Source organism: Tribolium castaneum, chromosome 1 (genome assembly GCF_031307605.1).
Source record: "Tribolium castaneum strain GA2 chromosome 1, icTriCast1.1, whole genome shotgun sequence".
Lineage (NCBI taxonomy): Eukaryota > Metazoa > Arthropoda > Insecta > Coleoptera > Tenebrionidae > Tribolium > Tribolium castaneum.
In genome coordinates, this window is record NC_087394.1 from 4383651 (window position 1) to 4396170 (window position 12520).

Genomic DNA, 12520 nt, shown 5'->3' on the forward strand with positions numbered 1-12520 from the left:
ACGAAGGGCCCTTAATTATGGACGAAAATAGGCCGCTTTTTAACTACGATGAATTTTTAAGCATCGCTGGGGAAAAATGTTCCATTGTCGGAATTGACCCTTGAAAATTCAACAGAAGACTCGACTGAATTAGTAATGTTTTGCTTGTGCGCCGTCTTTTGCTACATTTATTACGACGTGTTTGTACTATTTTTCAGGCTCATTTCCTCTCTCATATCCCATGCAACGAATAAAGAATATTGTTTACGGCCACCCTCACGTTATAACGACGATTCTCCGCAACACTACCGGAATTAAAAATTACCCCAGTTGCAAACACTGACATCGACTTGACACCTCCCTTTTTCCGAAGGAATAACGAGGAAATTTGATTTCTCGAACGTGACCAAACTAGCGCCACAAATTTTCTCTTACTTAAAAAACTATACTACAAATTAGTTTGAGGCGTGACACAATTTCCCCTGTCAAACCTCAAATGGAAATTTGAGAGCTGGGCCATTAATCAGCTTCAGTAAATTCAGAGACGGCCAAATTCTTAAGCTCTTACATTCAACAAAAAGTTTCGAGCTTTATGAAAACTAAACTTTCAAATACCGTAACAAGACAATGGCTTAATTGATAATTAATACTCTTGGCTGAAAAAAGATTAAGGCGGTTGGGTGTAACATTTTTAGGATAAGGGTTTATTGGTACTTTCGTGGCCAAGGGTCATCGTCAGGTAATCTCGTCAGCTTTGGCCGAAACTGGTTGCAATAAAAACTTAATAAAAATTTTATGCCAAGGAAAAACCACGTTCCTGTTTAGTGAAAAATAACCATAAAGTGGTACAACATGTAACATATAAAACATCAAATCTCCAAAATTACGTACTGTTTTCTTTAAAAAGTAAAATAAAACATTACTGAAAGTAGAATAAATGAGTATAAATAAGAATAAATCAGTAAAATTGTTTAGAATAAAAATAAGAATGTAAAGGTAGTGTTGATTTGTAGAAAAAATAAAATGTAAAAAAAAATTATATAGTAACAAAAGCAGATTCTGTTTTTTTAATAAAATTTTAACCTATAATGCTATAAACTTTGACATTTTTTTGTGTTTTTTTCTCACTTTCTAATGTAAATGTACTGCTGTTTGGCTATCGAATGCATTGACATGTTATTTATAAAAGACGCAATAAAGTGTTAAAATTTCTACAATTTATTTTTGACTAAGGCTTTCAAATTCAAAGTTGAAATAAGTTTTTGTAAATACAAGAACAAGTAACACATTCATAATTATGTTACAGTAATCAAATATTTTTCTAAAAATTGCTATAAATAAGATTTCCAGTTGAAATAATTTGCTGGGCTAAAAATCCCCTTTTATTTATTTTTTTTAATTTCTAAATGGCGATATAGGGATTATTAGAAATAGTTAAATTAATGTTCTTAACATGAACATATTGTATTCCATATCGAGCACGATATTAACTTTGTAGAGCTGGATTTATGGGGTTAACAAAAACGAGTAACACATTCTAATTTTTATAAAATTTTTATTTAAAATAGTGTAATGAACTTAAAATACCTTTTTATTTTTGTACAAAATATGCTTTATTAACATTTATTTATTAGAGTTATTACAAATAATTTAATTAATGTTGTTAACATAAACATATTGTATTCCATATCGAGCGCGATATTAAACTTGAAGAGCAGGATTTATAGGGTTAACAACAGAAACGAGTAACACATTCTATTTTTTTTATAAAATTTGCAATAAATTAGATTTCTATTTAAAATACTGTAATGAAGAGAAAATTCCTTTTTACTTTTTGTAAGAAATATGCTTTAATTAACAGTGTAAAGCACTACTTTAGGGTTATTAGAAATAACTATTGTTCTTAATTTAAACATATTATATTCCATATCGAGTGCGATGTTAATCGCGAAGAGCTGAATTTATGGGGTTAACGACAAAAACGAGTAACACATTCAATTTTTTTAAAATAATTTGCGATAAATTAAATTTCCAGTTGAAATAGTGTGATAAACTAAAGAATGCCTGTTTATTTATGTAAAAAAATATACTTTTATTAAAAATGTAAAGTGGTACATTGTGGTTATTAGAAATAATTAAATTATTGTTCTTAACATAAACATACTGTATACCATATCGAGCGCGATATCATCCTTGAAGAGCCAAATTTATAGAGTTAACAAAAACGCGAAACACATTTTATTTTTTTTATAAAATTTGTGATAAATTAGATTTCCAGTTGGAATAGTGTGATGATGTAAAAAATCCCTCTTTACTTTTTGTAAAAAATATGCTTCAATTAAAAGTGTAAAGTGGCGACATTTGGGTTATTAGAAATAATTGCACTAATGTTCTTAACATAAACATATTGTATTCCATATCGAGCACGATATGATCCTTAAAGAGCCGAATTTATGGGATTAACAACAAAAACGAGTAAGACATTCAATTTTTTTATAAAATTTGCGATAAATTGGATTTCCAGTTAAAATAGTGTGATGAGCTAAAAATCCTTTTTTATTTTTTGTAAAAAATTATGCTTTAATTAAAGTGTAAAGTAACGACATTACGGTTTTTAAAAATAACTAAATTAATGTTCTTAACATGAAAATATTATATTCCATATCGAGTGCGATATTATCCTAAAGCGCTAGATTTATCGAGTTAACGTTAACACTCTTAAAAATCTTCATATGTTTCATTTTTATTTGGTAGTCAGTCATTAATACATAAGCAAGGCCTTTTTCGTTTGTTGACTTTTAGGAAAAGAGTAAAATTTCTAAGATTCGACCTTGATTTTTAAGACGCCACATTCTCTGGTCTTGAAGTAACATTTTATATCCTACTAAAATTAATTAATTAAAAAGATCTTTTACGTTTTCAGATATTTCTTTGAAGTCTGCAAAAAATTAGTGCAAAATTTAATGAACGCTTTTTTGTTCACTGAAACATTAATTGAGAGTCGTGAGTCAGACGTGAAAAAAATGAAATAGCGTCATTTGAAACAAACTTGCAGTTCAATTTTCCAATTTGGGTGTACTTGAAATACCAAACAACAAAAATTCCTGTATATCTGGTTGCCCTTTATGTTACTGCTGATTACACTTGAACTCTGAACGCCTCTTCAAGTTCTGTGAAGGCAGGCTTGGTATCAATTTACTTATTGCAGAAGGGTTGCCGTTTCTGTGTTATCATACGCAACTAAATACACACCCTCATTATTTATTCTCCAACCCTATGCGAGTCTACATGTACACAAACACAATGTAAGTAACATGTGTATTCTAACCTACAACACCCGAATATTAGTTCAGTTAAAATTTTCCAGGCTCGATAATTTACTGGCTACCTCTAGAACGTTGGGTACTGCCTTCCTTATTATAATAAAGGTAACAAAAGCCTATTAGTAACTTGGCTTAATGAGGGGAAGCCTATTATTATACCTATTTTGAGAACAAAAGATATATAAACATAAAACAGAATTACAATAACAAATATTCAAAAAAAAATTAAAACTATTGGAAACAAAAAAAAACTGAACTAAGGTAATACAACAAATGGATATTAATTACACAAAATTCTGCTTTAGAATAATTATTTTGAGTAATATTGTACAAGAGACTCACAGAAATTAAAAATGTTAATTATTTTTTTGAAAATTGTTTATTGTCTGTTTTTTCATAGTCTAAATTTTTTTACTCAAATGTAATATTAAATGCGTTTTCTTAAAATCCTGTAATTTTTCGGACATCTTTTAACATAATTTAACAATTGGACATCACGTGCAGTATTTAAAAATTGTTCATTTTTTTCAGCTAAATAATACTATTATTACTTCTAGGTATTTCTATTACTTACTTATATTTACTTTTTTTTATTTATTTAGTATGTTTAGAGAAGTGGAATAAACATTACAGTGTGCATTTTTTTTCTATCATCACCTTGGTTGAATCTCCCGGTCCATATTATTCCATATTGTCGTTGTTTTTTTTTTAATTATGAATTGAGATATTGATTTGGAATTGAAACACCACGTAATAACTTTTTTTTTATTTAGGAAAAAATAAGGTATAGTCAGCCTTAAGAAACAATAAAAAATAATTAAAGCGATTAAAAATTAAGAGCACTTACTGCGATTGTAGAAACAGGGTAACTACGACAATCCTGTCTCATTAGTATCATTTATTTTACTGCTCAATTGATACGAAGCCAATTAAAAATTGATAAGACAATCAAGTGCTTGTTTAGTTGAACTCTGGTTCTTTAAAATAATATTTTTCTCAGAATTTCCGACAAAACAAGTATTTTAAGACTTTAATAGGCTTACAGTAATTGCAACATAAATGCTTGGTTCTCAGAATAAAAACTTAATTGCTAATCTTGTACAGAATATTCCCAATTAATTTATCACTGTCACTTGCAAGGTTTTTAATAAGTTTCATTCAAACCTTTTCTCCACCATCAAAATTCCCACGTTCGGTTCCGCCACTTAATCAATCAAAAATGGTCACATTTTCACTTATAACATGAATAAAATTGAAAAACCCACTCAGACTACCTTCGAGAGCTAATCCTGCTCCACACTCGCAAGCGCGTCACTCCGCGTGTGGCTCCGGTAAATTCCTGGCGTCGTCGCTCCAGAGCCGCTGTCTCGCGCTAAACTGCAGAACCCGGAGTTTGTTACCCGGAGTTCTTGTGTCTGACAACAGATTAAGGCACATGCGCACTGATTTGCCTTGAGGTGCGTGTATATCATTATGAAATATAGTTCATTTAAATATAATGCTTTCTTGTCTGTATTTTGCCTTACGTTTGTGGTTTCGTTTCGTGTTTTCGGCCCCGGTTTCGGAGTAATTTCGGGTCGAGGCGGCGCGATGCTTGCGCTTATTAAAATTCACATTACGGGGGAGGACGTTATCGGAATCGTTGGGCTAATAAAGTTACAAAGGGATCACGAAGTGATTAAAAATCAAGCGGTTTTTGCACAAATCTGTTTATTTCTGGATTTTTTGATTTTTTGAAATTTTTTTAGAACAAAAATTTTGTCAATTTAGTCAACAAATGTTCAAACAAAGTGGACGAGTTGTAGTAAATACTTGGAAACTACTGAACAATAGAATAGAATTTTTTATCGTTTATTTATTACACAAAAATTAAGGGAAACACAAAATACATGCATTTTTCATTGAGGATGTATTGTGTGTAACATTCTATTTTTGTAAGGTTTGCCATCATACGCGAATCACCTGGTAGGCGTAGTTTTTCTAATAAATCGTCTATAAACGAATTTGGAAACTGGTTATCTAATAGTAATCTATAATTATTTACTAGTTTTTTAAAATATTTATTAAAAATTATTTATAATTTAATTTATACAAGGTGAGTTTGCTAAAAGCATGTTTTAAGTACCTAATTATATCTCAGGAACTAAAAATCACACGGAATTTAGTGTTTGTTGTTACATACTTTGTATTTTTCCCCGTACATGTAATTTTTTATAAGTTTTCTATAATTAGGATGTATTGTGTGTTGCATTCTATTTTTATGTAAGGCTTATCATCTTACGTGAATCATCAGGTTGACCTAGTTTTTCTAATAAATTGTATACAAATAACTTGATAATAGATTATTTAATAATCAGCAGGGAGGCCAATAACTTTTTGCCAATATTTTTTTTGCTTCAATTGTCAAGAGCCACCGGTGTAATAATTATTTACTAGTAGTATGTATAATATTTATTACAACTAATTTATAATATGGTGGGTCCGCTAAAAGTATATATTTAGTACAGTCACGATCAAAAAGAATGACACCCCTAAAACTGCAGCCAGAAAATATTCCGATATTTTGTATACCAGCTGGATAATTCTTAAACTAACCTGTCATTCTTATTGAACGTGACTGTACCTAAATTTATCCCAAAAAATTAAAAATCGCACATAATTTAGTGCTTGTTGTCAGGTACATACTTTATATTTTTCTCTACACGTGTAATTTTTTTCAAAAGTTTTTTATAATTTCTTGTAATAAATAAATAATTAATTAAATTTTTAAATAAAAAAGGAATTATACCTATATCACTCAGGCCAGACCAGGTCTGGTCTAAAGTAAGAAAGTCTATATGTTATCATAAAACAATTTCTGTTGTGGTTCCATTATTTAGTACAATTTCGAGACTAACAAGACGAAACCAAAGTTAAAAAAAAATATATAAAAACGAATTTGGAAACTGGTTGTTTAATAGTAATCTATAATTATTTACTAGTTTTTTAAAATATTTATTAAAAATTATTTATAATTTAATTTATACAAGGTGAGTTTGCTAAAAGCATGTTTTAAGTACCTAATTATATCTCAGGAACTAAAAATCACACGGAATTTAGTGTTTGTTGTTACATACTTTGTATTTTTCCCCGTACATGTAATTTTTTATAACTTTTCTATAATTAGGATGTATTGTGTGTTGCATTCTATTTTTATGTAAGGCTTGTCATCTTACGTGAATCATCAGGTTGACCTAGTTTTTCTAATAAATTGTATACAAATAACTTGATAATAGATTATTTAATAATCAGCAGGGAAGCCAATAACTTTTTGCTAATATTTTTTTTGCTTCAATTGTCAAGAGCCACCGGTGTAATAATTATTTAGTAGTAGTATATATAATATTTATTACAACTAATTTATAATATGGTGGGTCCGCTAAAAGTATATATTTAGTACAGTCACGATCAAAAAGAATGACACCCCTAAAACTGCAGCCAGAAAATATTCCGATATTTTGTATACCAGCTGGATAATTCTTAAACTAACCTGTCATTCTTATTGAACGTGACTGTACCTAAATTTATCCCAAAAAATTAAAAATCGCACATAATTTAGTGCTTGTTGTCAGGTACATACTTTATATTTTTCTCTACACGTGTAATTTTTTTCAAAAGTTTTTTATAATTTCTTGTAATAAATAAATAATTAATTAAATTTTTAAATAAAAAAGGAATTATACCTATATCACTCAGGCCAGACCAGGTCTGGTCTAAAGTAAGAAAGTCTATATGTTATCATAAAACAATTTCTGTTGTGGTTCCATTATTTAGTACAATTTCGAGACTAACAAGACGAAACCAAAGTTAAAAAAAAATATATAAAAACGAATTTGGAAACTGGTTGTTTAATAGTAATCTATAATTATTTACTAGTTTTTTAAAATATTTATTAAAAATTATTTATAATTTAATTTATACAAGGTGAGTTTGCTAAAAGCATGTTTTAAGTACCTAATTATATCTCAGGAACTAAAAATCACACGGAATTTAGTGTTTGTTGTTACATACTTTGTATTTTTCCCCGTACATGTAATTTTTTATAAGTTTTCTATAATTAGGATGTATTGTGTGTTGCATTCTATTTTTATGTAAGGCTTATCATCTTACGTGAATCATCAGGTTGACCTAGTTTTTCTAATAAATTGTATACAAATAACTTGATAATAGATTATTTAATAATCAGCAGGGAGGCCAATAACTTTTTGCTAATATTTTTTTTGCTTCAATTGTTAAGAGCCACCGGTGTAATAATTATTTACTAGTAGTATATATAATATTTATTACAACTAATTTATAATATGGTGGGTCCGATAAAAGTATATATTTAGTACAGTCACGATCAAAAAGAATGACACCCCTAAAACTGCAGCCAGAAAACATTCCGATATTTTGTATACCAGCTGGATAATTCTTAAACTAACCTGTCATTCTTATTGAACGTGACTGTATTTAGGTTTATCCCAAAAAATTAAAAATCGCACATAATTTAGTGCTTGTTGTCAGGTACATACTTTATATTTTTCTCTACACGTGTAATTTTTTTCAAAAGTTTTTTATAATTTCTTGTAATAAATAAATAATTAATTAAATGTTTAAATAAAAAAGGAATTAAACTTATATCACTCAGGACAGACCAGGTCTGGTCTAAAGTAAGAAAGTCTATATGTTATCATAAAACAATTTCTGTTGTGGTTCAATTATTTAGTACAATTTCGAGACTAACAAGACGAAACCAAAGTTAAAAAAAATTATATAAAAAAATTAAAATCTTGCTCAGTCAGATCAGGACATTTCAAATAGTCAAACAGAAAAAAAGGAATTCAAGCCTGTCTCAGTCAGGTCAGGTTAGATTTAAATTAGTTTGTCATAAATTCAAGTCAAAGAAGAAATCGAAATTAATAAACTCCATCTTTTGAAACCATTTCTCAACAGTCTAGTCAGATAATGTATGGTCTAAACGAAAAAATTGGAACTGTTTAAATGAAGCAATTTTTTTAGTCCAAAGTATTCAGTTAATTATTTAATTTCAAGACTAGCAAAACGAAATGTTTTATCTAAAAAATAATAGAATTATCCTCAGTCAGGTCCATTGCAAAAATACCTAAGAAAAAAAACCGAAACTGTGTTTTATCATCTCATTATTTTGTATCCCAAAATTTCACAGTGAAGAAAGTTTTTCTGTTCCGAGTTTACAATACAATGTAATAATATAATATAAATAACGTTTGTCTTAGTTTTGAAACGTTGCGGGAAAGTTTGATTTCTTCCTTAAACCGACGTCTCTTATCACTTATCAGGCATTGTTTATTTCTTTAGACTCATTTTTTGTCGAACTGCAATGATTGTGTGAGGGACAAATTTTCCGTTGAAAAATAATAAACACGAGTACAAAGTTTGAGTACAAATTAATAAAGTCACAGAATTAAAGAATAACTTAAAAAAGGAAGGTGAATTCTCTCTTCGTTTATTTCTTGAAGAAAATGGTGCCACTATGTAAAAACCGGCAAATCCCGAACCACACAAAAAAGGGTCAGCCAATAAACTTGTCGAACAACAAATCGGAATTATAAGATGGGAGGGGCCAACGACCGGTTCAATCATTCATTTTCATAATGACATGGCGTTAGGGAAATAAAGTTTATTTTTAAACAGTTTTGTTTTCTATTTGCTCTCAAGTTTATTGATTATTAGTTTCAAGTAGCTTTTAGCTTTTTTCTTCTTTTTACTGTATATTTAAAGTAAATATTTGTTTACAGATGAAATCATTTTATTTTACTTTCACTTTTTAGCATCACAAAAAAAGTGTTGCTAATTCATTGTGTTGGTCGTATTATTTAAGTCACGATTTCAAAATGAAATAAAGCAACAAAACAAGTAAATAATAAACAGTGAAACTTTCATAAAATATTACACACCTGACAGTACTAAAATTTACTATCATCTCGATTAGAAGAATATAAAATTTTATAGCAGTTATTTTACGAAAACGAAATATTCGCCTCATATGTTTGACAAAAGTGGTAGGTTTAGATGTAATAAAATTTGCACTCTTGAATGTTATATTTGAATAAAATATTATTGTGGACACAGAACTATCTCAAATAAAAACAATACGTTTCAAACTTTATTTTTATAAAAATACGCAAAATTTTTATTTTTTTCTTATTTAGAAAACGATGATTTACTAGGTACACCATTTAAGCTAATGAGCTTAAACACAAAGAAAATGTGCAACTATCTTCACATTTTTGTATGTAATTTACTTATCTATGTAGCTTATTAAACTTGTCTAAAGTTTAACCTAAGAGTGAGTTTATTAGAATAAAGTATAAAGTTTATATTACACGTTTCCGACAAACTTTATAATGAAGCAAAGCTTTAAATAGATTTTTCTAAACTAAGTCTTAAGAAAAGCCGTGACATGAACATCAGCGTACAATTAAATAATGAAAGGAATTGATTTTCTCTAGTTTGTGAAAAATACAAAGAGAGAGGTCAGGGTTTAATAATTTGTTTAAATCATTTTATTACTTATATTTTATTAGTTCTAAAGAGCTTTGACTTTTTTCAACAGTTACACAATGTAAATGTAATTTTAATTCAAATCAAATAAAGCAAAACTACCAACCAGGAATGGTCTATTCAGCAATTAGATCAATCTTTACATCCAGTTCTTATAACACTTTATTATCCTTTTAATGTAAAATTTAACATCACTTAACTTTTTCTCCTTACTTGCTCGAACTTTCTTTTTCCTCCTTCTTATCATCATTCAGAGTTTTGTTATTTTCCGATTTGTCCTCTTCTGATTCTTTTAAAGCTTTGTTTAGGTCTAAAACTCCGCTGTTATGTTTGACAGGGATGTATACTGAAACGTCATCACCTTCTGTGTTTTCGTCAATTTTCTTTTGTGGGTCTTGATTACTTGTCATTGGGGTTTGCTCAGCACCGCCTTGATGCAATGAAAAATAAATGTCTATTTTTGTTGAAAGCTTTATTTTGTAATCTGATACACAGGTTATATATTTAATTCACATTGAGATAAATTATAAGTGATGGTCAAACAAGTTTCCAATCTTTGATCCGCTCGGGGATAAACCACAAACCCCACAGTCGGCAAAAATTGGAAAAATGTGAACTTACAACCGCAAATTCAGTTTAAGCTAATTAATGAAATCCTATCAAGTAAAATTCCAAATCTAAATTTGCTTTCTCCTTTCTTATTCGTTCGTTTTATACAAATATTCCTCATAATAAATACTGTAACATTAACTTGCAATACTTAACAAATAGTGTACAATTAAAACAAAAAACAACAGCGATAACTTATAAAATAGCATCTCAAATTGCAAGGTATTGTTACACGAGATGATCGAATCACCCTATCGTTATTAAAATAAGTACATCATGCGAAATATCACAATTACGAGCCTGCTGTCATAACTGGAATACTTCCGATTAGTGTAAAATGGCAAAGGGTAGAAAATAATTGCACGTCAAAAATAACACCGAAATCCGGCGCGGATCCGGCAAAAGTGTTCAAAATTCCAGGCAGGATGCTTTTGTATCAAGAATTTATGGACCATTTACAAATAAGAAACAAATTGAGTGAGCCACAACTAAACTTTTTTTCAATCACTCACTTCTAGAGCAAGCATAGGAATAATATTCTAACATTTGCAAAAGCCAAAGTTTTCTTCATATTGCGTTATTTTGTCGTTTTCTTTTCGTCAAACACCGAGATATGTTTTTGGGTTTTTTTTTTAACATTTAGGTTCACATCGACGATAATTGGGGAACGTCCATTTATTGCTTGCTTTCCTTTTCTAGCTCCTTGAGGAGTTGCTTCATCTCTTCAGAGAGTTGGTGCTGGTCTGCCACAGATCTGCAACAAACGGTTATTACCACCAGGTTTAAGTGAAAACACAAACGTACCTCTGCTGCGAAGTCCGGCCGGTTTGCTGGCCACTTGTCCCAGATTCTTCGCCTTCTGCTGCAAAAACACAGAAATTAATCATCACACACTTGAGAAAAGTCAAAGTCAACATGCGAAATATGTACAAAAATATGCAGTGCACTGCATCAGAAAATGTGTCCGAAATCTGAAATAGAATAGTTAGGAAAAAATTAACAACGAACAAACAAAATCGACATGATTGTTAACATTTCTAAAGTCCGTTTTTTAATTAAACAGAAATTTTAACCCACTGCTAGCTAACAAATATCAGCTTCTATGTACTAGAATAGTTCAAGACTTTAAGGTTAAGTTGAAGTTGTACCTTTTACCTTATTTTATTATAATAAACTAGTTTTGAAGTTATTTGAGTTTTTATGACTACAAATCCTGTCCCGAAATTGGTTCTTCCCACAAATCATGGTTGGGGATCCTACGCTCAAATAATTTTTTTCTCTGTTTTCAAAACCCTTCCACTAACATCCATTGTTCAAAATACGTTTTAATTTAAATTAGCACGAATAAATATGCTGGAGATAGCAAGGCGAAAACTGTTTAACGCTCCCATTTAATTAAAAAACAGATTTTACAATCACAATATGCATTAGCCGAAAACATCGAAATATGTACACCGTAACTGTGTAAATTCGTGGTGCATCCTAGCTAATGATGATGGGTTGCGTAAAAGCCAAAGATGCTCCACGAAGGAACAAAAAACATCGAAAGGACAGTGAAGTGAATAAAAACTGAATTAAAATTAAATGCATCACTACCATGTTCAGGTAAATTAAAACGCCAGTCATGTTCCCGGGGATCCACCTCGATTTGATCATCAACACTGATTTCATAACGCAGCTGACGTCGTCTGGAGGTTTGGGCTAACCGGAAAAATAAAAATCTGGATGCTCGTCTACTTTATACACAGGAGTGGAGAACAGTCACACTAAATGAAACAAAACCCACCTTTCAACGAGGATTCCTTTGGTCCACCCGTTGCCGCAAAACTGGACTCCTCACCTAGGAAAAACCAAAACAAACAATTAATAGGTGAAAGTTTCGCCAAACGCTTGTGATAAACCCATGCAGCTACAAACCGCATGCAAACTCATCGAAACCAAAATGATAACTTACCCCAGCGAGTGAAGTGACATAACGTAAACCTAAACTAAAGTGCAATACGCTTGTAAATAATACAAAAACTGAAAAGTAACCGGAAAATCAA

The 12520-nt window shown here is 30.0% G+C and overlaps 2 protein-coding genes and 1 long non-coding RNA gene across 26 annotated transcripts in view; all 3 read right to left on the reverse strand.

The window, feature by feature from the left end:
• LOC103312157 (uncharacterized) overlaps positions 1 to 4719 on the reverse strand; it is an 81635-nt gene extending 76916 nt beyond the window's left edge. For 2 of the 4 annotated variants that reach the window (XM_064359893.1, XM_064359881.1), the window contains exon 1: positions 4150 to 4238. The gene's annotated coding sequence lies outside the window, so the exon portion shown is untranslated. Of the gene's footprint in view, positions 1 to 4149; positions 4239 to 4466 lie in introns of those variants that run through there. The other 2 variants (XM_064359884.1, XM_064359889.1) reach the window with 2 other exon arrangements.
• A 5248-nt stretch (positions 4720 to 9967) lies between these two features.
• On the reverse strand, positions 9968 to 10292 carry LOC135266578 (uncharacterized). Its single transcript, XR_010334707.1, has 2 exons — positions 10228 to 10292; positions 9968 to 10176 (listed from the first exon to the last, which is right to left on the reverse strand). It is a non-coding gene; the product is annotated as an uncharacterized LOC135266578 (long non-coding RNA).
• Positions 10293 to 10319: 27 nt separating this feature from the next.
• The window catches only part of LOC100142605 (ankyrin-3), a 123975-nt gene continuing 121774 nt past the window's right edge, over positions 10320 to 12520 (reverse strand). For 18 of the 21 annotated variants that reach the window (XM_015978688.2, XM_064357598.1, XM_064357613.1 and 15 more), the window contains 4 exons: positions 12262 to 12315; positions 12072 to 12176; positions 11280 to 11337; positions 10320 to 11229 (listed from right to left, as the gene is read on the reverse strand). In XM_015978688.2, the coding sequence (XP_015834174.2) occupies positions 11151 to 11229; positions 11280 to 11337; positions 12072 to 12176; positions 12262 to 12315 (296 nt within the window). In that variant the 3' untranslated portion in view covers positions 10320 to 11150. The remainder of the gene's footprint in view (positions 11230 to 11279; positions 11338 to 12071; positions 12177 to 12261; positions 12316 to 12520) is intronic. The other 3 variants (XM_064357596.1, XM_064357610.1, XM_064357609.1) reach the window with 3 other exon arrangements.